A 25,796-nucleotide genomic window follows, 5' to 3' on the forward strand; every position below is an offset into this window, starting at 1 on the left:
CCCTAACCCCAGCCCCAGCCCTAACCCCATCCCTAACCCCAGCCCTAACCCTAACCCCAGCCCTAACCCCAGACCTAACCCCAGCGCTAACCCCAGCCCCAGCCCTAAACCCACCCCCAGCCCTAACCCTAACCCCAGCCCTAACCCCAGCGCTAACCCCAGCCCCAGCCCTAAACCCATCCCCAACCCTAACCCCAGCCCTAACTCCAGCCCTAACCCCATCCCCAGTCCTAACCCCAGCCCTAACCCCAGCCCTAAACCCATCCCCAGCCTTAACCCCATCCCCAGTGCTAACCCCAGCCCTAACCCAGCCCTAACCCTAACCCCATCCCTAACCCCATCCCCAGCCATAACCCCATCCCCAGTCCTAACCCCAGCCCTAACCCCAGCCCTAACCCCATCCCCAGTCCTAACCCCAGCCCTAACCCCAGGCCTAACCCCAGCCCTAACCCTATCCCCAGCCCTAACCCTAACCCCAGCTCTAACCCCATCCCCAGTCCTAACCCTAACCCCAGCCCTAACCCCATCCCCAACCCCAGCTCTAACCCCATCCCCAACCCCAGCCATAACCCCAGCTCTAACCCCATCCCCAGTCCTAACCCTAACCCCAGCCCTAACCCCAGCTCTAACCCCATCCCCAGTCCTAACCCCAGCCCTAACCTAACCCCATCCCCAGTCCTAACCCTAACCCCAGCCCTAACCTAACCCCATCCCCAGTCCTAACCCCATCCCCAGTCCTAACCCTAACCCCAGCCCTAACCTAACCCCATCCCCAGTCCTAACCCTAACCCCAGCCCTAACCTAACCCCAGCCCTAACCTAACCCCATCCCCAGTCCTAACCCCAGCCCTAACCCCCAGCCCTAACCCCATCCCCAGTCTTAACCCTAACCCCAGCCCTAACCCCAGCCCTAACCCTATCCCCAGCCCTAACCCTAACCCCAGCTCTAACCCCATCCCCAGTCCTAACCCTAACCCCAGCCCTAACCCCATCCCCAGTCCTAACCCTAACCCCAGCTCTAACCCCATCCCCAGTCCTAACCCTAACCCCAGCCCTAACCCCAGCTCTAACCTCATCCCCAGTCCTAACCCTAACCCCAGCCCTAACCCCAGTTCTAACCCAATCCCCAGTCCTAACCCCAGCCCTAACCTAACCCCATCCCCAGTCCTAACCCCAGCCCTAACCTAACCCCATCCCCAGTCCTAACCCCATCCCCAGTCCTAACCCTAACCCCAGCCCTAACCTCATCCCCAGTCCTAACCCCCAGCCCTAACCTAACCCCAGCCCTAACCTAACCCCATCCCCAGTCCTAACACCATCCCCAGTCCTAACCCCTAACACCATCCCCAGTCCTAACCCCATCCCCAGTCCTAACCCCTAACACCATCCCCAGTCCTAACACCATCCCCAGTCCTAACCCCATCCCCAGTCCTAACCCCTAACCCCATCCCCAGTCCTAACCCCATCCACAGTCCTAACCTAACCCCATCCCCAGTCCCAGTCCTAACCTAACCCCAGCCCTAACCCCCCATCCCCAGTCCTAACCCCCCCATCCCCAGTCCTAACCCCAGCCCTAACCTAACCCCAGCCCTAACCTAATCCCATCCCCAGTCCTAACACCATCCCCAGTCCCCCCATCCCCAGTCCTAACCCTAACCCCAGCCCTAACGTAACCCCAGCCCTAACCTAACCCCATCCCCAGTCCTAACCCCATCCCCAGTCCTAACACCATCCCCAGTCCTAACCCCAACCCCATCCCCAGTCCTAACCCCATCCCCAGTCCCTAACCCATCCCCAGTCCTAACCCCATCCCCAGTCCTAACCCAATCCCCAGTCCTAACTCCATCACCAGTCCTAACCCAATCCCCAGTCCTAACCCCATCCCCAGTCCTAACCCACCATCCCCAGTCCTGTACCATCCCCAGTCCTAACCCCAACCCAATCCCCAGTCCTAACCCCATCCCCAGTCCTAACACCATCCCCAGTCCTAACCCCCCAATCCCCAGTCCTAACCCAATCCCCAGTCCTAACTCCATCACCAGTCCTAACCCAATCCCCAGTCCTAACCCAATCCCCAGTCCTAACCCAATCCCCAGCACAGCCCACGTCTAGTCTGTACCATCCCCAGTCCTAACCCTAACCCAATCCCCAGTCCTAACCCCATCCCCAGTCCTAACCCCATCCCCAGTCCTAACCCCATCCCCAGTCCTAACCCCATCCCCAGTCCTAACCCAATCCCCAGCACAGCCCCAGTCTAGTCTGTACCAGACAGGGCCGACCCAGCGGGGATGTTTGTAATTACACACTCAAACAAATCACCAGGGGAAACAATGCAGTTGTTCCAAACACAAAACATATTGTTCTCTGCATGAGAGAAATAATAACATAACAGACTGTCTCAGGCCAGAATAGAGTGGTTTTAGGGAAAAGTCTTCACAGACAATAGACTGTACTAAGGTTAGTTAAACTAGGGTTTGTTAACCACCCCAACATTCTAATGTGTTGTTTTTGATTCGCTGTTTTCCAGGCATGCCCATCGGGATCCCGGGACTTCCGGGTGAAGCAGTGTGCCGACTTCGACAGCATGCCGTTCCGTGGGAAATACTACAACTGGAAGCCCTACACTGGAGGTGAGATCGGGAATAATGCATTAATCCACCAATCGCTCCCGTCCATTCCGCTGTCTTTCTCTACCCGTTTGCAGTAGCTTATTCGGCGCTTTGATACCTTTCATCATACAGTAGCTTCCCAGAGTCTGTGGTTCTCTCTGGCCCTCAGTGACAGTCCAAAGGCTTCTCTCTGTGACTGTGTTGTGTACACATCTAATACCAACAGTAGGCAGGACTGTTTGATAGGCCCAGAATTCCTGGGATTCCCACATTGTGTTTGATGGCCCTCTGGACAGCCATTCCAACTCTTTAGCCCTCAATGAAGACATTGGAGTGGGAGTGTGGGAGGGGTGGGATTTGGGTCCATTGAGGCTTGAATTCTGGGTCATTACTATCTGGGCTACAATTGATGAATTGGCACCAGGACTTACTATTACCTTACAGATGTAGGTTCTTAATTTGATCCCTCTGTAGCGGCTGAGCATTTTTCCTGCACCGCAGGAAATGCAGACGAGCTTCACGATTTACACACATTCACTGAAAAGCCGCACGTCATTATATGATTGCACTTTTCATGCAGCCTGATTTTGGCCAGCTAATAGCCTAACCACCTAAGCAACATTATGTACGAAACGTTCAAATCCTGTTGCTGCAGGATTATTTTGCTGTGACAACACTGGTCAAATTAACATCCAACACCTGTGTGTGTTCTCTAATTTTCACTAGAGATTGCAGTGGAAAGTTACTCACAAAGAAACACACACACGCATGCACGCGCGCACACATGCAACTCATAAAGCACAGTCTAGTCCTACTCTGTCCCAGGCCGTTGCGCTATAAGTTGAACTCTGTTATCACAACTCCCATTTGTCAACGCTATGAGCTCCTCTGTAGCTGGTACAAATCTATTGGACTGTCAGTCTACATGTAGAGGTTGGAGAAAACCTCAGCGTGGATGTCACTGTGTGTGTGTGTGTGTGTGTGTGTGTGTGTGTGTGTGAGTGTCATGGCAGCCCCAGCTATCTCTCCCAGTGTCAGTACTGAAGTGACGTCAGGCCCCAGGTCCAGGATCAGATCTAAGCATGACTAATAGAAGTCTTTATTACTATCAACAAACTCTAGAGGAGAGCAGAGAACAGGGCCTGGGTTCATGTTCTGGCCCAGACTCTTGGCTCACAACTAGCACCACAAAAGGTTTTCTGGGATAAAAAATATATATATATTGTAAACTGTATTATTTTCTTATAGATAGATGTATTCATAGTCATGTCACTCATCATGGCACACATGATGGGTATGATGTGAATCAACTGTTATTTATTAACTGGGCGGTTCGAGCCCTGAATGCTGATTGGCTGACAGCTATGGTATATTCAGACCGTATACCACGGGTATGACAAAACATGTATTTTTACTGCTCTAATTACATTGGTAACCAGTTTATAACAGCAGTAAGGCACCTCAGGGGCTTGTGGTATATGGCCAATATACCACGGCTAAGGGCTGTAACCAGGCACTCCGTGTTGCGTCGTGCGCAAGAAGAGCCCTTAGCCGTGGTATATTGGCCATATACCACACACCCCCTCGTGCCTCATTCCTTAAATAGAACATGTGTTATAATGTGTTTGAACCTGTAGTCGTTATGGCTGAACCTTAGCTTTCTGTCTGTGGCCGGTGGGTGTAGACAAGTTTGAGGTCGACGTGGCCTAGTTGGCAAAGCATGGCACTTACAATGCCAAAGGTCATGCCACCCATGTGTAAAATTAGTCACTTTGGATAAAAGCGTCTGCTAAATGGCAGATATTATTATTATATATTAAGTTGTGTCTGATATCTCCCTACTGTATGTATAACTATGTGTACAGGAGTCAACCCCTGCCCTGTGGAGGTTTGTCCAGTACCTTCTGACCTCTGCCCTGTGTGTTCCAGGTGGCGTGAAGCCGTGTGCTCTGAACTGTCTGGCGGAGGGATATAACTTCTACACCGAGCGCTCCCCGGCCGTCATCGATGGAACACGCTGCCAGGCCGACTCACTGGACATCTGCATCAATGGAGAGTGCAAGGTGAGAGAGAGAGAGAGAGAGAGAGAGAGAGAGAGAGAGAGGGAGAGAGAGAGAGAGAGAGAGAGAGAGAGAGAGAGATAGAGAGATAGAGAGAGAGAGGGAGAGAGAGAGAGAGAGAGAGAGAGGGAGAGAGAGAGAGAGAGGGAGAGAGAGAGAGAGAGAGAGTGTGTCTTTGTGTGTGTGCGTGTGTCTATTTGTCTGTCTTGAGTGTGATAAGTGTTCTTGTGACGTAGTGGTGGTAATGTTTAGGCTGTCCTTTCAGTTACTGTACATTTCCCCAGATAAAAGTAGTGCTTCTGGTTCCCACGCTGTGACTCACCCCAGTCAAACAGACCCACGCTGCTTCCAGTCAGGACCCAGCCAGGACAGGTGCTGACTCCCCAATAGGAGAAACACTGTACCATGGCTATGACCTGGTTACATTGTGATAGATAAGCTAATAAACGGGACGACTGTGTAACCTGATATAATGATCCTGACCATGTGACCTGACCAGGAAACCTGACCCGACAAAACTCAGCCTGTGACTCAGTTTGTACAGTTTGTAGTCACAGTGTTTGTGTTCCTTCTTATCTCAAGGGACCTTGTTTATATGATACTGACTGACTGGGGGAAAGTGACTGAGAGACAGCAAGGAAATACCATTATCCAATATGGAACAATGTAGCGTTAGAACAAAACGTGGAGTTTCAGTCAGTTGGTTTTCATTGAGTGGTTGGCAGAGGTCTTAATCTAGACTCTTATCACAACTCAACAGATCATGTCTGGGATTGTTTTGAAGTTCTCCTCAGGAAACTGGCTATCCAGATTGACGTGGAAGTTGAGTTGAAAGACACTCATTTATTTCACCACTGGGCGTTTGTTTAAAATAAGGTTTTGAATTTACGCTCAAAATAGGTTTTTGAGTTGAAAAAAGCTGAAAATAACGTGTTTATTAAGGAGATCTGGCGTCTACTGCTGTCTTTGTTCTGTGTGTGGACACTGTACAGTATGTGTACAATCGGGTCAGGGTGTGTGTGTGTGTGTGTTGGAGGTTTCTTCCCAGAAGAAGTCGTCATGGACATGTTCATTCCTAGTCACAGTCCAATGTGCCTTTTTATTTCAGCAGCAGTTGGTCTTCTAGAGTCTTCTAGAGTCTCTGACATGACGTGATTAATCTCTGGAACACTGTCTGCCTGGAGGCTGCTCGGAAATACTCAAAATGCTTCATGTAGGCCTGTGCACGTGTTGGAGAACGACCAAGGGAGAGAGAGAGAACAGGGGGACAACGAAAGAGAGAAGAAACAGATAGGGATAGAGCAGAGAAATGTGGACGGAGCGAGAGAGAGAGAGAGAGAGAGAGAATGAGAGCGAGAATGGAGAGAATAGAGGGTGAGAGAGAAAGGGGGCGAGAGAGAGAGAGAGAGAATGAGAGCGAGAATGGAGAGAATAGAGGGTGATAGAGAAAGGGGGCGAGAGAGAAAGAGAATGAGAGCGAGAATGGAGAGAATAGAGGGTGAGAGAGAAAGGGGGCGAGAGAGAGAGAGAGAGAGAGAGAGAGAGAGAGAATGCGAGGGATGTGTGAGAATAAATGTATTTTTCTCTCCTGTCATTATTAAGGTGACACCCATTAATTCTCCTTATCACATTTTAGAGGAGTCTACACAACTATGAGATACTCACTTTACCGTAACTCTCTAAAAGAGACTGGCAGTTCAGCGACTGTTCAGCGACTGTTCAGTCTGACCCTCTCGTCCAACTGTCGTTCTACGGTTGCTAATCACTTACTGTCCAATCATGAGTTAGCGTTTTAACTGACGTAAAACTGCTGCTCCATGCAGCTTCCACAGACTTGAAGGCACTTCTTCAGCACTTTTCTTTATTACTATGGTATTACTATGGTATTACTACAGTATTATTAAACAGTGGCGTTACTATGGTATAAGTTATACTTGAAGTAATATAACATGGTACTCTGTCTCCTCTCTCAGCACGTAGGCTGTGACAACATCCTGGGTTCGGACGCCAAGGAGGACCGCTGTCGGGTGTGTGGAGGGGACGGCAGCACCTGTGAGGCCACAGAGGGACTGTTCAATGACTCCCTACCCAGAGGCGGTAAGACCCAGTCTGGGGACAGAACTTGACAGGGCTCTTTACTTCAGGTGTGCAAATGTTTTAGTTCCATCCAAACTGAAGAAAAAGGTGAAGGGTCATGAAGGGTCTCCCCTCTGAGCAAGTACACGTAGTGGGAGAGTAGTATGTACACTGAGAGGACAAAATATTAGGAACACCTTCCTCATATTGGGGCGGCAGGGTAGCCTAGTGGTTAGAGCATTGGACTAGTAACCGAAAGGTTGCAAGTTCGAATCCCCGAGCTGACAAGGTACAAATCTGTCGTTCTCCCCCTGAACAGGCAGTTAACCCACTGTTCCTAGGCCGTCATTGAAAATAAGAATTTGTTCTTAACTGACTTGCCTAGTAAAATAAAGGTAAAATAAATATTGAGTTGCACCCCCTTTTACTCTCAGAACAGCCTCAATTCATTCGGGACTCTACAAGGTGTCTGAAACCACTGGGATGCTGGCCCATGTCGACTCCAATGATTCCCACAGTTGTGTCAAGGTGGCTGGATGTCCTTTGGGTGGTGGACCATTGCTGATACACACAGGAAACTGTTGAGTAGGAAAACCCCAGCAGCGTTGCAGTTCTTGACACACTCAAACCGGTGCGCCTGGCACCTACTACCACACCCCGTTCAAAGGCACTTAAATCTTTTGTCTTGCCCACTCCGTGTCTCAGTTGTCTCAAGGCTTACAAATCCTCCTTTAAGTGGATTTAACAGGTAACATCAATAAGGGATCATAGCTTTCACCTGGATTCACCTGGTCATTCTAGGTTGTGGAAAGAGCAGGTGTTCCCAAAGTTTTGTACACTCAGTGTAGAGATGTGTAACGTGTAAAGAAGAGAGGATCAGAGAAGAGGACTGTGTAATGTAGAGGAGACAGCAGTGTAAAGAAGGGAGGATCAGAGAAGAGGACTGTGTAATGTAGAGGAGACAGCAGTGTAAAGAAGGGAGGATCAGAGAAGAGGACTGTGTAATGTAGAGGAGACAGCAGTGTAAAGAAGGGAGGATCAGAGAAGAGGACTGTGTAATGTAGAGGAGACAGCAGTGTAAAGAAGGGAGGATCAGAGAAGAGGACTGTGTAATGTAGAGGAGACAGCAGTGTAAAGAAGGGAGGATCAGAGAAGAGGACTGTGTAATGTAGAGGAGACAGCAGTGTAAAGAAGGGAGGATCAGAGAAGAGGACTGTGTAATGTAGAGGAGACAGCAGTGTAAAGAAGGGAGGATCAGAGAAGAGGACTGTGTAATGTAGAGGAGACAGCAGTGTAAAGAAGGGAGGATCAGAGAAGAGGACTGTGTAATGTAGAGGAGACAGCAGTGTAAAGAAGGGAGGATCAGAGAAGAGGACTGTGTAATGTAGAGGAGACAGCAGTGTAAAGAAGGGAGGATCAGAGAAGAGGACTGTGTAATGTAGAGGAGACAGCAGTGTAAAGAAGGGAGGATCAGAGAAGAGGACTGTGTAATGTAGAGGAGACAGCAGTGTAAAGAAGGGAGGATCAGAGAAGAGGACTGTGTAATGTAGAGGAGACAGCAGTGTGTAGAGAAGAGTATGTGTTTCAGAGCGAGTCCATTCCCCTGTGCATTCTGAAAGCTGCCAAACACCACAAGTTTGTAAGCACTTTCCGGGAGACACATCCTCGTGCAGAAAGGCAAGGTAAAAACTCAGGAACGTATTGTCTTTTTGGCAGAGCAGCCCTGTCCTAGCGCCAACAGAGCACTGTAGCCAAACACTTCTGTGTCCCCCCCACCCCACCTTTGTCACCCAATGATAAAGCGTATGGTTTTGGGAGTTGAGAAACATGTTGTCAAAACATAAATGGAAACATAATATATTTGCATTAATTACATCATCCGGTGAAGGACTCGGAGTGGAGATATGGCTTCATCCTGGCTCTGGTTCCAAGACTAGTCTATCGGGAGGCAAAAGCACTTTCTCCTTCTATGGTATGTCCAGTAATGCATCTAAAAACACATTTGCTGTGTCTCTGTAATGGTGGTGTCCTTTTCTCTACCAGGTTACATGGAGGTTGTTCTGATACCAAGGGGATCAGTCCACATAGAAATCCAAGAAGTCTCCATGTCCAAGAACTACATCGGTAAGTGACCTCTATCCAACGCTATTCGAATGATTTTCATCCATCCTGTGTTTCTTCACAGTCTCTACATCTGAAAAGGTTCTAAGTCATTATGGTCCGTCCATAACTCCACACAATTAGTGCTACACTAACTGTGAAGCAGTTTGAAATGAACCTGTTTCATATTAGAGGGTATTGCTTCAGTTCCTGGTTTAAAGATTCCGGTTTCCGCACCACCTCGTGCTTTCTCAGTCGAGAGCTGAGCAGACAATGTTTTTTTAACCTGCACTGAAATGAACAGCTTCGACATTAGAGAAAATATTCAGCGCCGCGTCCAGTGGGAGTCTTTGACGTTGGTCTCTCCCTCTGGAATGTTGGTCTCTCCCTCTGGAACGTTGGTCTCTCCCTCTGGAACGTTGGTCTCTCCCACTGGAATGTTGGTCTCTCCCTCTGGAACGTTGGTCTCTCCCTCTGGAACGTTGGTCTCTCCCTCTGGAACATTGGTCCCTCCCTCTGGAACGTTGGTCTCTCCCTCTGGAACGTTGGTCTCTCCCTCTGGAACGTTGGTCTCTCCCTCTGGAACGTTGGTCTCTCCCACTGGAATGTTGGTCTCTCCCTCTGGAACGTTGGTCTCTCCCTCTGGAACGTTGGTCTCTCTCTCTGGAACGTTGGTCTCTCCCTCTGGAACGTTGGTCCCTCCCTCTGGAACGTTGGTCCCTCCCTCTGGAACGTTGGTCTCTCCCTCTGGAACGTTGGTCTCTCCCTCTGGAACGTTGGTCTCTCCCTCTGGAACGTTGGTCTCTCCCACTGGAACGTTGGTCTCTCCCTCTGGAACGTTGGTCTCCCTCTGGAACGTTGGTCTCTCCCTCTGGAACGTTGGTCTCTCCCTCTGGAACGTTGGTCTCTCCCTCTGGAACGTTGGTCTCTCCCTCTGGAACGTTGGTCTCTCCCTCTGGAACGTTGGTCTCTCCCTCTGGAACGTTGGTCTCTAACCTCTGGAACGTTGGTCTCTCCCTCTGGAACGTTGGTCTCTCCCTCTGGAACGTTGGTCTCTCCCTCTGGAACGTTGGTCTCTAACCTCTGGAACGTTGGTCTCTCCCTCTGGAACGTTGGTCTCTAACCTCTGGAACGTTGGTCTCTCCTCTGGAACGTTGGTCTCTCCTCTGGAACGTTGGTCTCTCCCTCTGGAACGTTGGTCTCTCCTCTGGAACGTTGGTCTCTCCCTCTGGAACGTTGGTCTCTCCCTCTGGAACGTTGGTCTCTCCCTCTGGAACGTTGGTCTCTCCCTCTGGAACGTTGGTCTCTCCCTCTGGAACGTTGGTCTCTCCCTCTGGAACGTTGGTCTCTCCCTCTGGAACGTTGGTCTCTAACCTCTGGAACGTTGGTCTCTCCCTCTGGAACGTTGGTCTCTCCCTCTGGAACGTTGGTCTCTCCCTCTGGAACGTTGGTCTCTCCCTCTGGAACGTTGGTCTCTAACCTCTGGAACGTTGGTCTCTCCCTCTGGAACGTTGGTCTCTCCCTCTGGAACGTTGGTCTCTCCCTCTGGAACGTTGGTCTCTAACCTCTGGAACGTTGGTCTCTCCCTCTGGAACGTTGGTCTCTCCTCTGGAACGTTGGTCTCTCCCTCTGGAACGCTGGTCTCTCCCTCTGGAACGTTGGTCTCTCCTCTGGAACGTTGGTCTCTCCCTCTGGAACGTTGGTCTCTCCCTCTGGAACGTTGGTCTCTCCCTCTGGAACGTTGGTCTCTAACCTCTGGAACGTTGGTCTCTCCCTCTGGAACGTTGGTCTCTCCCTCTGGAACGTTGGTCTCTCCCACTGGAATGTTGGTCTCTCCCTCTGGAACGTTGGTCTCTCCCTCTGGAACGTTGGTCTCTCCCTCTGGAACGTTGGTCCCTCCCTCTGGAACGTTGGTCCCTCCCTCTGGAACGTTGGTCTCTCCCTCTGGAACGTTGGTCTCTCCTCTGGAACGTTGGTCTCTCCCTCTGGAACGTTGGTCTCTCCCTCTGGAACGTTGGTCTCCCTCTGGAACGTTGGTCTCTCCCTCTGGAACGTTGGTCTCTCCTCTGGAACGTTGGTCTCTCCCTCTGGAACGTTGGTCTCTCCCTCTGGAACGTTGGTCTCTCCTCTGGAACGTTGGTCTCTCCTCTGGAACGTTGGTCTCTCCTCTGGAACGTTGGTCTCTCCCTCTGGAACGTTGGTCTCTCCCTCTGGAACGTTGGTCTCTCCTCTGGAACGTTGGTCTCTCCCTCTGGAACGTTGGTCTCTCCCTCTGGAACGTTGGTCCCTCCCTCTGGAACGTTGGTCTCTCCCTCTGGAACGTTGGTCTCTCCCTCTGGAACGTTGGTCTCTCCCTCTGGAACGTTGGTCTCTCCCTCTGGAACGTTGGTCTCTCCCTCTGGAACGTTGGTCTCTCCCTCTGGAACGTTGGTCTCTCCCTCTGGAACGTTGGTCTCTCCTCTGGAACGTTGGTCTCTAACCTCTGGAACGTTGGTCTCTCCCTCTGGAACGTTGGTCTCTCCCTCTGGAACGTTGGTCTCTAACCTCTGGAACGTTGGTCTCTAACCTCTGGAACGTTGGTCTCTCCCTCTGGAACGTTGGTCTCTCCCTCTTCGTTCCAGACGAAAACGGAACAACATTCACAGCTCTGACAGTCGGCATCAAAACAATCAAACAAGCCCGTTTAGTGTTGTTGTCGTGGGCTGAAATTAACGAGGGAGTTTAGCCGTGTGACCGAGTGGTGAATTTACGGCTCAGGTTGTTGACGGAGGACTGAAGTCAGGCTTTGAAACGTCAGGCACTGTTCAATTTACAGCCCTGAGGCGACAGCCCTGAGGCCCTCGTGGATTCAAGTGGATAGCAGAATATTTATATATCAACATTTATTTTATTTGAGACATACGTTTTAACGATTGCCACTTTGTGTCCTATTGTGTAGACGGCACTCTCTATGTCCCTTCCATGTAATGTGTGACAGGCCCTAAAAGCTGTGGGAGTATCTGGTCTTGGTAAAGTTGTGTGAGGCTGCCTTTAGCAGTGGAGATGGACTGAGAGCTCACTGTTTGAATGTGCAGACGAGGTGGCAGTAAAGACTGCATTCTGTATAAGCTATCCCCCAAAACAGGAGGAGTCACATAAGTATTGTTGTAATGAAGTGCGCAAATGCTGCAAAGTGCATACGCATGAGGAATCAGCTAGAGACAGATAGAGAGAGAGGGAACACAGTGTTTGGATCGTTTCTCCTCAATTTGGCCCCATTTCAACTGAGAAAATGGATATTTTGAGATGTGTTGTGCTTGGAGACAACTTCTTTGTTTTGACGACCAGCCGGAATGGTATTCATGGGATTCTTCCAAGCTTTCACCTGAAGAGTGTGTGTGTGTGTGCGTTTTCTCTTTCCCTCTGAAAGGTGAGAGAGTGTGTGTGTGTGTGTGTGTGTGTGTGTGTGTGTGTGTGTGTGTGTGTGTGTGTGTGTGTGTGCGTGCGTGCGTGCGTGCATGCGTGCGTGTGTGTGAGCTCGCCCTGAGTGCTGCACAGTGTCTGTTGAGGAAAATAAATTTGCCAATGACATCAGGAGAGGACGCCGGTGTTGATGATGAATGATGGTGATGACATCACACCAAAACACTGCCACCACCTGTTGTCTTGGCTACCGTTCCTGGGTAGTCTTTGGCTCACCACTCTTGTCAGCATTTTAACAGGCTGCTATTTTAGCTGTAGGGGGTTCAGTGAACTACACTCAACCCTGCCTGAGAGCTGAAAATGTGTCTTAGCAATGCCAGCGCATTCCTCCTACCTAGGCTTTATCTCAGTGGGCTATCACGGTGCCGTGGGTACAAATCCAACTAGAAACCTTCTTCTATCGGTCCCTTTCTTGTAGCGTTGAAGTCAGAGGGAGATGACTACTTCATCAACGGAGCGTGGACCATCGACTGGCCCAGGAAGTTTGACATCGCAGGGACAGCGTTCCACTACAAGAGGCCACTTGACGAACCTGAGTCGCTAGAGGCCCTGGGGGCCACCACGGACAACCTAGTCGTCATGGTAACCACATTTGACTGTTTTGTTGTGTGTTGAGTAAACAATGTGGGAGGGGTTTGTCTTTGACATAGGATCAAACACAAAAAAGGGCTTTTTCAGGCATCTTTCAGCCCACCGGGTGTCCTTAGTCAATTTTGGCGGGGGGGGGGGGGGGGATTCCACGAAAAGGGGATTTAGCAAAGACAACCTTCAGATGTTACTCGTTTGAATCGACATGAAGCACAACAGCTGCTCCCAGCAATCCTTAGCTGACCTTCAGGCCAGTAAGACTGTGCTGGTTCGGGGTTTACTACAGTATATACAGCAACGTAGATATTGAAAAAGCCATTTCTGGCTCAATTCAAATGCAAGTGGACATGTGTTTTGGTGAGGGTGTGTGTTTATGTTTGCGAGCCGTGTTCTGGCTTGTGAAAACCTGCGCGTGTATGTGCACGGGTGTAAGTGGGTGTAATGCCTGGATGTCTGTGTGTGTGTGTGTCTGCGTTTGTGTTTCTTTAAGCCATCCCACTCCATGGCCCTCAGGACCGCAGTGGCTTTTGCCTGGACATGAATAGTGGAAATACCAGACCCCACAGCACCACTGGAATAGGGCTGGGGTTAACCCGGTTAGGGTTAGGAATAAACAGAGCTGTCCATCCCACCACAGGCCATTCCGTTTGTGGCAACTGAAAAACGGCATCATTCCTATGTTCCCTTGCATCAAATACTGCATCAAGTACGCTAACATAAACACAATGCTCATTGGATGATTAGAGTCAGTAAGAGGAACACGTAACAACTCTTTACTGGGGACTTATTCTATATTTCAATAATGAATCATTTGATTTTTTTACATTGTGTTAATGATGGCAGATTGACATTTCCACGTTTTTTCAAGATGAGTGATGAGAAGAGAATCGCTCAACCCATCGGGTATCTCACTACGGCCCCATAAGCCCTGTCTTGAAATATGCTTGGCAGAAGCGTTAAAAGTATGTTTACATTGTAATACTTCTGACAGCCAGTTTATAGCCAGAAAGCATGGATTATTGAGTCATTATTATACTGAGCAAAAATATAAACGCAACATTAGGCCGTAATCTATGGATTTCACATGACTGGGAATACAGATATGCGTGGATCAGAAAACCAGTGTGGATCAGAAAACCAGTCAGTGTCTGGTGTGACCACCATTTGCCTCATGCAGCGCGACACATTTCCTTCGTATAGAGCTGATCAGACTGTTGTTTGTGGCCTGTAGAATGTTGTCCCACTCCTCTGCAATGGCTGTGTGATGTTGCTGGATATTGGCGGGAACTGGAACACACTGTCGTACGTGTCTGGTGAGTATGCAGGCCATTGAAGAACTGGGACATTTTCAGCTTCCAGGAATTGTGTACAGATCCTTGCGACATGGGGCTGTGTATTATCATTCTGAAACATGAGGGGATGGCGGTGGATGAATGGCACAACAATGGGCTTCAGGATCTCATCACGGTATCTCTGTGCGTTCAATTTGCCATCGGTAAAATGCAGTTGTGTTCGTTGTCCATAGCTTATGCCTGCCCCATACCGTTACCCCCCTGCCACCATGGGGCAATCTGTTCACTACAGTGACATCAGCAAGCGGTTGTGAGGCCGGTCGGACATACTGCCAAATTCTATCAAATGATGTTGCAGGCAGTTTATGGTAGAGAAATTAACATTAAATTCTCTGGCAACAGCTCTGTTGGACATTCCTGCAGTCAGCATGCCAATTGCAAGATACCCCTAAAACTTGAGACATCAGTGGCATTGTGTTGTCTGAAAAGACTGCAACATTTTAGAGTGGACTTTTATTGTCCCCCAGCACAAGGTGCACCTGTGTAATTTTGTGTAGATCGTTGACAAAAATTACAATTAAATCCATTTTAATCCTACCTTGTAACCCAACAAAATGGGCTGTCAAGGGGTGTGAATACGTTCTGAAGGCACTGTAGGTCAACATTTGTAATGGTAAAGGTTTTTAATACATTTCAGGTGCAGTTCATTCTCATTCTCCAAATTCTGTCGCTAAGTGTATTTCATGATACTGGAGAATGATCTGATATCACTATATCATTCATTTTTAAATCCAGTAAATAGAACATAATGCAGTCACTTCTTGAACAGCATTTCTTACTTTGAGAAAGAAAAAAATAGTATATTTTGTAGTTAGGAATAATACTCTCTAGGTGTCCTGTAAATCATTTACAGAGAGCACTTTTTTTCAGCCTAAATGTGCCTTTTTTATTACCACATATGTCAATCTTATCGAATGTATAATTTAGGTCACCTGCTAAATAATGGTTTCTTTATCTAATATAGCTAAAAACATCACTTTCCCCTGGTGGGATATACGGTGCATTCGGAAACTATTCAGACCCCTTCCCTTTTTCCACATTTTGTGACGTTACAGCCTTATTCTAAAAATGATAAGATTAAACTTTTTTTCTCATCATTCTAAACACAATGCCCCATAATAACTAAGTGAAAACAGTTTTTTTTACATTTTTTTGCTAATTTATGAAGAATAAAAACTGAAATACCTTATTTACATAAGTATTTATACCATTTGCTATGAGACTCGAAATTGATCTCAGGTGCATCCTGTTTCCATTGATCATCCTTGAGATGTTTTTACAACTTGATTGGAGTCAATTGATTCAATTGATTGGACATGATTAGGAAAGGCACACACCTGTCTATATAAGGTCCCACAATTGACAGTGCATGTCAGAGCAAAAACCAACCCATGAGGTCGAAGGAATTGTCCGTAGAGCTCCGAGACAGGATTGTGTCGAGGCACAGATATGGGGAAGGGTACCAAAACATGTCTGCAGCTCTGAAGGTCCCCAAAGAACACAGTGGCCTCCATCATTCTTAAATGGAAGAACTTTGTAACCACCAAGTCTCTTCCTGGGGCTGGCCTCCCAGCTAAACTGAGCAATCAGGGGAGAAGGGCCTTGGTCAGGGAAATGACCAAGAACCTGATGGTCACTCTGACAGAACTCTTGAGTTCCTCTGTGGAAATGGGAGAACCTTCCCGAAGGACAACCATCTCTGCAGCACTCCACCAATCGGGACTTCATGGTAGACGGGCCAAATCGAAGCCACTCCTGCTTGGAGTTTGCCAAAAGGCACCTAAAGACTCTCAGACCATGAGAATAAGATTCTCTGGTCTGATGAAACCAAGATTGAACTATTTGGCCTGAATGCCAAACGTCACATCTGGAGGAAACCTGGCACCATCCCTACGGTGAAGCATGTTGGTGGCAGCATCATGCTGTGGGGGTGTTTTTCAGCAGCAGGGACTGGGAGACTAGTCAGGATCAAGGAAAAGATGAACGGAGCAAAGTACAGAAAGATCCTTGATGAAAACCTGCACCAGAGCGCTCAGGACCTCAGACTGGGGTGAAGGTTCACCTTCCAACAGGACAACAACCCTAAGCACACAGCCAAGACAATGCAGGAGTGGCTTCGGGACAAGTCTTTGAATGCCTTTGAGTGGCCCAGCCAAAGCCCGGACTTGAACCCGATCGAACATCTCTGGAGGTACCTGAAAATAGCTGTGCAGCAATGCTCTCCATCCAACCTGACAGAGCTTGAGAGGATCTGCAGGGAAGAATAGGAGAAACTCCCCAAATACATGTGTGCCAAGTTTGTAGCGTCATACACAAGAAGACTCGAGGCTATAATTCCTGCCAAAGGTGCTTCAACAAAGTACTGAGTAAAGAGTCTGAATACTTATAGATAAATGTATAAATGTTATATTTCAGTTGTTTATTTTTTTATACATTTGCTAAAAATCTAAATCAAATATTTTTCACTTTGTCATGGGGTATTGAGTGTAGATTGATGAGGGGGGAAAAAACATTCAGAATAAGGCTGTAATGTAACAAAATGTGGAAGAAGTCAAGGGGTCTGAATCCTTTCCGAATGCACAATACATTGAACTCAATGTGTATTTTTCACCATGTAAGGTAGAAAACAACCTTCTTGGTCCATGTATAAGGGGAAATGGTGTATTCTTATCTATCAGGATACCTACACCTCTGCTTTTACTACAGTTGGTGGCAGCATATGACTCTCCAACCCAGCTCCTCTTTAAATGTTACATTTCTCCTATTGTTCAATGTAACCACGTCGGCTGACATTCTCTTTAAGTGTTTGAGAACCCAATGCTTTTCCCTCCCCATCATGTAGACCTTGCACATTCCATGTGATAAGTTGGAATTTTCTATACTTGTATAGAATCAAAGTTAACCTTCTCTGTTCCGTCTAGTAAAACATATTAGCTGACATGACATACGAGGGCGGTGGGGATTCCATAGAATGGGAGGATCATAGTATTAATACATAGTTATTGTATACATTACATACAGTATATAGAGCGGTGTGGGCATGTGGGCTGAGCAGACATTTAACGAAAAACATTTTGAAAAAGCACGGAAAAAAAACCCACAAAGCAAAATACGATAAAGGTTTGGGTCAATTCCATTTCAGTTGTTTCATTTCGGATGATTTCAATTCAGGACCTGCACTTAAAATGAATTCATATGGAACTGAAGCCAACGCTGCAAATGTGATAAATCAAACCATGTCTTCCTCTCACTTCCAGGTTCTTCTCCAGGAGCAGAACATGGGGATCCGTTATAAGTTTAACGTTCCCATCCAGAGGACAGGAAGTGGGGACAATGAGGTGGGCTTCTCCTGGCACCATCTGGCCTGGTCCGACTGCTCCGCCACCTGCGCTGGAGGTATGCAACTGCAACAACCAACCACATGCCCATATATGGCTTTGACCTGGTCCTGTTCATTTGGCACCAAACAAGAGAAAACATTTTGAAACGGGGTACTTGAAATTATCCAATGCTCCCAGTCCAATAAAGATTTTTTTTGCTTTCTGTTGCAAAACGCTATGGCTATGTTCAACATTGTGCCCTACGGAAAACACAATACTGTAAATATGGAGACTGTGGGGAGCATGGGTTTAGGTGTCAGAGATCTATGGCTTTGTAAAAGTGCTGTTCTAGCTATCTGGTAATGGAATATGGTTACACACTGTCGACATTTTTATTGTTTTCTTTACAATAACAGTAGCTTTCTCCAACATGAGATACATTGTGTCTTGTGTGTCTTTCCAGTCCGGACCAACCAATACTTATCGAAATACTGGAGAATACTGTGGGAGTAACCCAGTATGATAATTTCACATGGGTTTGTAGGATCATAACTTTATTGCTTTCTAAATGTCATTTCAGCTTTTAAGTCAAACTTAATATGCGTTTTCCATATTTAAACCAGGCACATGAATATGGTGTAATTTCTATGAATGAGCTGCTTTGCATATCTTCGGGTTAACCAGGGCTAGCTAGCATACAATCTGGCTCGCCAGAGATACTACGGTCTGCCGCTCGAAAACCCTTGTCCTACTGCACACTGAAACCTCCTCACTCTGAAACCACAGCGAAATGTCCACCACTGCCTCAAGAATGACTAAACCAACTCATTTTAACCCCAAAAGCTATGGGCTTTTATGAAGAAATAAATACTGTTCCTCTCCAGCTGTCGAGCATGGCCACTAAATGCCTTCAATATTCCAACAAAGAACACAGAACTGAAAAAGACCCCAAAATAGAGCTCCTGGGAAAGGAGATCTGTGCAAAGAGCTACAGATATCATATCATATAGATGTTTATACCGTAGCATTGTAATATGTATATGACCTTTTGGCTTTTGGGACTTCTACGACATATCAAAATGAATACAACAGATCCGTAACGTTTTGGATGTGGGCCTTCAAATCATATAGCCGTTGAATTTAGCTGACGCTGCTAATCGTAACATTTCATTTAATGCATCCCAGTGCTAACACAGCCTTTTAAAAACACCTTTGGGCATCCAGGCAACTTCACTACCCTCTCCAAGCATGATACTTTAACACCAATCCATGGGTGTGTATACCACTATACAAATGCCACTATACGAAGGAAAGCAGGCAGGCACGCACTCACACTCGCTCTCTGTCACCTTACGCACACGCACATAGCACTCACACTCGCTCTCTGTCACCTTACGCACACGTGCATAGCACTCATACTCGCTCTCTGTCACCTTACGCACACGTGCATAGCACTCACACTCGCTCTCTGTCACCTTACGCACACGTGCATAGCACTCACACTCGCTCTCTGTCACCTTACGCACACGTGCATAGCACTCACACTCGCTCTCTGTCACCTTACGCACACGTGCATAGCACTCACACTCGCTCTCTGTCACCTTACGCACACGTGCATAGCACTCACACTCGCTCTCTGTCACCTTACGCACACGTGCATAGCACTCACACTCGCTCTCTGTCACCTTACGCACACGTGCATAGCACTCACACTCGCTCTCTGTCACCTTACGCACACGTGCATAGCACTCACACTCGCTCTCTGTCACCTTACGCACACGTGCATATCTCCTTGCACCAGTCAGACCAGCATGGCGTTCACCTCGTCCCCAGGCTCAATTGATACTGCATATACAGCCTGGGAAACAGTGTGCAACAAAGTGAGGACTTGAAAGGGGCGTCGGTTAAAATCGAGGTGGAAGAGAGCCTGCTACAGCTGTATTAGATGGCACAATCAACATAAATGGTCTATCACCGGGACCATCCGATTTCCCCAACTCACCTCCTTGGTCAGTGTGCTGCTCGCACTTCGAAAATCCAAAAGGGGAGGTTCTAAGGGTTCTGCTAGGTAGTGACGATGGACGGAGAGATCAGCCAATTAAAATCAGCGGTTGTTTAGTCCGCTCCTGCCACAGACTTCCAATCAAGTCCCGTTCTGAGGCGCTTGGAAACCAGACGTCTTGGCAGAGCAAGAGCCGGTTGGTGGGCAAGATTAGTATGGTGTAGGTCCTAGGATATGTCCCATGGGACCCCATACACACACACACACAAACACACACAGAGAGAGTTGGGTGACAGCGATACGGTCATCCTCAGACTCTGGCGCTAGCAGTCAAAGTAAAGAGCTGCTCCGTAAAAGTGATTTTTTTTAAACCAACATATCCTGTAAGGCACCATGCATTTACACATCTGGGTTTACCACAGACTGAGACCATCCCTTAAGTCTCCACCCAAACACAGACACACTGCACCGTAGGGAGCTGCCTGCTGCACTCTGGTTCATGTGCAGGAGAATAAGAAGGTGATTTCGGTACTGTATTTTCTTACATTTTCAGGAATCCAAAGTTAATCAGGGAAATGGGTGTCGTGTGTGTGTTTGCTCCCCTTCTCAAGTCAGGGTTCCCAGGAAGTGATGCATCAAACAGGAAGAGGCTGGACAATAACTGGGTGTTGTGCGTGTTCCCCTTCTGTTAGGTTCTCAGAAGCAGGAAGTGCTGTGTAAGCGTCTGGATGATAACTCGGTGGTGCAGAACAGCTACTGTGACCCAGACAACAAACCTCCGGAGAACCAGAGGTCCTGCAACACTGAACCGTGCCCCCCAGAGTATGTACAATAAGACTTTCATCTACAATACAGGACGATACGGTTCAATTCAATACTATACAGTGGTCATGTACAGTATCTGCCCCCCAGAGTATGTACAATAAGACTTTCATCTACAATACAGGACGATACGGTTCAATTCAATACTATACAGTGGTCATGTTTATCTGCCCCCAGAGTATGTACAATAAGACTTTCATCTACAATACAGGACGATACGGTTCAATTCAATACTATACAGTGGTCATGTACAGTATCTGCCCCCCAGAGTATGTACAATAAGACTGTCATCTACAATACAGGACGATACGGTTCAATTCAATACTATACAGTGGTCATGTACAGTATCTGCCCTCCAGAGTACGTACAATAAGACTTTCATCTACAATACAGGACGATACGGTTCAATTCAATACTATACAGTGGTCATGTACAGTATCTGCCCTCCAGAGTACGTACAATAAGACTTTCATCTACAAAACAGGACGATACAGTTCAATTCACTACTATACAGTGGTCATGTACAGTATCTGCCCCCCAGAGTATGTACAATAAGACTGTCATCTACAATACAGGACGATACGGTTCAATTCAATACTATACAGTGGTCATGTACAGTATCTGCCCCCCAGAGTACGTACAATAAGACTTTCATCTACAATACAGGACGATACGGTTCAATTCAATACTATACAGTGGTCATGTACAGTATCTGCCCTCCAGAGTACTGGACTTTCATCTACAATACAGGACGATACGGTTCAATTCAATACTATACAGTGGTCATGTACAGTATCTGCCTCCAGAGTACGTATTAAGACTTTCATCTACAATACAGGACGATACGGTTCAATTCAATACTATACAGTGGTCATGTACAGTATCTGCCCTCCAGAGTACGTTCCAATAAGACTTTCATCTACAATACAGGACGATACGGTTCAATTCAATACTATACAGTGGTCATGTACAGTATCTGCCCTCCAGAGTACGTACAATAAGACTTTCATCTACAATACAGGACGATACGGTTCAATTCAATACTATACAGTGGTCATGTACAGTATCTGCCCTCCAGAGTACGTACAATAAGACTTTCATCTACAATACAGGACGATACGGTTCAATTCAATACTATACAGTGGTCATGTACAGTATCTGCCCCCAGAGTACGTACAATAAGACTTTCATCTACAATACAGGACGATACGGTTCAATTCAATACTATACAGTGGTCATGTACAGTATCTGCCCCCCAGAGTACTTACAATAAGACTTTCATCTACAATACAGGACGATACGGTTCAATTCAATACTATACAGTGGTCATGTACAGTATCTGCCCCCCAGAGTACGTACAATAAGACTTTCATCTACAATACAGGACGATACGGTTCAATTCAATACTATACAGTGGTCATGTACAGTATCTGCCCTCCAGAGTACTTACAATAAGACTTTCATCTACAATACAGGACGATACGGTTCAATTCAATACTATACAGTGGTCATGTACAGTATCTGCCCCCCAGAGTATGTACAATAAGACTGTCATCTACAATACAGGACGATACGGTTCAATTCAATACTATACAGTGGTCATGTACAGTATCTGCCCTCCAGAGTATGTACAATAAGACTTTCATCTACAATACAGGACGATACGGTTCAATTCAATACTATACAGTGGTCATGTACAGTATCTGCCCTCCAGAGTACTTACAATAAGACTGTCATCTACAATACAGGACGATACGGTTCAATTCAATACTATACAGTGGTCATGTACAGTATCTGCCCTCCAGAGTATGTACAATAAGACTTTCATCTACAATACAGGACGATACGGTTCAATTCAATACTATACAGTGGTCATGTACAGTATCTGCCCTCCAGAGTACTTACAATAAGACTGTCATCTACAATACAGGACGATACGGTTCAATTCAATACTATACAGTGGTCATGTACAGTATCTGCCCTCCAGAGTATGTACAATAAGACTTTCATCTACAATACAGGACGATACGGTTCAATTCAATACTATACAGTGGTCATGTACAGTATCTGCCCTCCAGAGTACTTACAATAAGACTTTCATCTACAATACAGGACGATACGGTTCAATTCAATACTATACAGTGGTCATGTACAGTATCTGCCCTCCAGAGTACTTACAATAAGACTTTCATCTACAATACAGGATGATACGGTTCAATTCAATACTATACAGTCACTCTCAACCAACATCACATACAATACAATGTAATACAATGCCATGCAATACAACACAAGTCAATACAATGCCATACAATACAATGCAATACAATACAATACAATACATCACAATACAATACCATACAATGTAATACAATACAATACCATACAATGTAATACCATACAATGCAATATAATACATTACAATACAATACAATACATCACAATACAATACCATACAATGCCATACAATACAATACATCACAATACAATACCATACAATGTAATACAATACATTACAATACAATGCAATACAATACAATACAATACATCACAATACAATACCATACAATGTAATACAATACAATGCAATACAATACATTACAATACAATGCAATACAACACAATGCAATGCAATACAATACCATACAATGTAATACAATACAACACAATACAATATATTACAATACAATATATTACAATACAATGTAATACAATGCTATACAATACAATGTAATACAAAACCATACAATGTAATACAATACAACACAATGCAATACAATACAATGCAATACAATACAATGCAGTGGTCACGTACAGTACCTGCTCCCCAGGTAAGACCCTCAGACTATGAACCTAATATCCATCTTGGAAAAGAAAGATATCCTGCTAAACTATGCTGGATGGGTGTACTGTATGCTACCTTGGCTCACAGGAAATGCTAATACTGGTGTTGGACCACTTATTACATACAACCAGAGACCGACCAATAGTCGATAGTGGGTGAAGTGGGTTCAGAAGACTACACAAGCGTTTAGGTCTATCCTAAGCTCCAGTTAAGACTATTTTGTAGGAAAACGATAACGACTTGCTATATTAATTTGCCTTCAAGGAGTCCCTTAGCTGTAAAATGTGTTTTGAAGAAAATGCTAAAATAAAACGGCAATGATTTATAACTTCATATGTTAACTCTTTTCGAAGCTTGTTTTATGCCCAAGAATGAAAATGCTGAAAATGACCACCTGCGTTTAATTGTATTGGCTAGCTTACGCTATGAACCGCCGAGGGATGATGTACGCACGAGCGCATGTGTCCGTCTCTGTGTGAGTGAGTGGTGAGTGCACGCACGCATCCTTGAGAGTGTGTGTGCGTGTGCGTGTGTGTTGTGGCCAAAAACGCTTAGCCTCTCTGCAAGGGCTGAGGGAACGGTCAGACAGAGTTCAATCATGTCTCAGATGTTCAATTGGAGGAAAAAAAAGGATGAAATACTTTTGGCCTATGGACTGAAGCCGTCTGCCAACAGTGATGCGTGTGTATATTTGGGTGTAGATGAATAAGTCGTTACGGTTAGATGGGCATCTGTAATGAACTGATATGAAGGCCGTTCCTGGCTTCACTGCTATATTTGAAATCATCAGCTCACTCCATTAATAAGGACCAGGTTGACATAGGAACAAACACTATCTATGAATATTCAGCTTGTTAGTGGATTCCTTTTCTTCTCTCCTCTCGGACAGCCCTTGTTGCCCGTTGCCGTATCTAAGTGAACTGCTACAGTTTTCCAATCAGGAAGGCAAACATAGTGTCCACAGTCAGGGAGAGTACTGGATCAACATGAGCGTGTTAACATGATTGTTTTAGAATACCCAGCATGGCATGGGGGGGGACCCAGATGTTGGGAGACAATGTTAATTCTCTGTACATTCCTGTGGAATGACGTAAGCCGGATCAGGAATGTAACGTCTCCCAGTCGCTGGATGTCTGTGTCGGCTGTGTTCTGACAACATGTTGTGTAGTTTGAAAAATGCGTTGCCCTTAAAGGGAATTAGTCTTGGCAGTGCACAAGAAAATATTTCCTCCAGAATATACAATTGAAGCGTATTATCCCATTTGTGATACTGCATAATACTGGGGGCCATATGAAAACACATCTGACCCATATGGTTCCAATGGGACTGTCCTCTTCAAGTCCCATTGTTGTTCTGTTCCAGTCGTTGTTCTAATGGTGGTGATCGTGCTGTTGTAGGTGGTTTATCGGCGACTGGTCGGACTGTGGGAAGACGTGTGGCGGCGGGATGCGGACTCGGACGGTTCTGTGCATCAGGAAGATGGGGCCTGCCGAGGAGGAGACCCTGGAGGACAGCCACTGTCTGACGCACCGACCAATAGAACGAGAGGCCTGCAACAACCAGTCCTGCCCCCCTCGGTGGGTCACTCTGGATTGGTCAGAGGTAGGAGAAGGACCGCCTCTTTTTACATCCCAGCGGGGGGGATTTTTTCAAACAGTTTTGTCCACTGGGACAGCAGCAGTTGTAAAAGGGAACTAGAAATGTTTCATGTAGAAACAAAGTCAAAGGTGAATAGTTTTATTGAGCTCGTCTGTTCTTCCTTCTGCTCCCAGTGCACGCCCAAATGTGGCCCTGGGTTCAAGCACCGCATTGTGCTGTGTAAGAGCAACGACCTGACCAAGACCTTCCCGCCCGCCCACTGTCCCTCCCACAGGAAGCCCCCCGTCAGGACCCGCTGTAGTCTGGGACGCTGTCCACCACCTAGATGGATCCCAGGGGAATGGGGACAGGTAGGATTGGCTCCCCCTTCAGAAATCATTGCTTCCTTTCACTTTTCATTGCTTCAATATGTCTTGAGACCAGGATGTCAATGTGTTTGTACCAAAGGCAGGTAAACGAAGCTATTCTAAGAAGAACAGACTCCAAATCCCCTGTTTTGGTGAACAGCCTACAGAATTTATGGCTTGATCATAAACTGGGGTCCCTAGAGAGCTGATCACGTGTGCCTGTCCAACCTGTCTGTCTGCCTGTGTTGTGCGTGTGTGTGTGTGGGATTGTGTGCTGCGGCCCCAGTCAGATCTCAACCATACCATCAACACGTGTCTGGCCCCTGTGCCCACCGGGCCACCAGGCTTACCCTCCCTTCAGATCATGCTCTGTGGAGCCTCACATCCCAGCCTGCATGTCATCTCCTCCCAATTAGACTGCCTTTATTAGGGCCCAGGCCGGCCCTGACAGATGGCCCACGTCAATGGAGGGTCTTAAGTGGGATTTGAACCAGTGACCTTTTGGCCTCCGGCAGCGAAACCGGGGAGTGAAGCACGACCTTCACAACAAGCTGCCCTTTCTATGGCTCAGGGAGAGGAGAGACAGGGGTGAGAGACAGGAGGAGAGGAGAGGG

At 46.9% G+C, this 25,796-nt stretch overlaps 1 protein-coding gene across 1 annotated transcript in view; it reads left to right on the top strand.

Annotated features, from left to right (window-relative positions):
* LOC115128750 (A disintegrin and metalloproteinase with thrombospondin motifs 6-like) overlaps positions 1-25,796 on the top strand; it is a 169,969-nt gene that overhangs the window by 138,673 nt on the left and 5,500 nt on the right. The window contains exons 14-22 of the mRNA XM_065017611.1: positions 2,527-2,629; positions 4,538-4,671; positions 6,642-6,765; positions 8,788-8,868; positions 12,725-12,888; positions 17,504-17,642; positions 20,261-20,390; positions 24,634-24,838; positions 25,009-25,185. Coding sequence (XP_064873683.1) covers positions 2,527-2,629; positions 4,538-4,671; positions 6,642-6,765; positions 8,788-8,868; positions 12,725-12,888; positions 17,504-17,642; positions 20,261-20,390; positions 24,634-24,838; positions 25,009-25,185 — 1,257 coding nt within the window. The remainder of the gene's footprint in view (positions 1-2,526; positions 2,630-4,537; positions 4,672-6,641; positions 6,766-8,787; positions 8,869-12,724; positions 12,889-17,503; positions 17,643-20,260; positions 20,391-24,633; positions 24,839-25,008; positions 25,186-25,796) is intronic.

The sequence above is a fragment of the Oncorhynchus nerka genome, linkage group LG4, assembly GCF_034236695.1.
Source record: "Oncorhynchus nerka isolate Pitt River linkage group LG4, Oner_Uvic_2.0, whole genome shotgun sequence".
NCBI lineage: Eukaryota > Metazoa > Chordata > Actinopteri > Salmoniformes > Salmonidae > Oncorhynchus > Oncorhynchus nerka.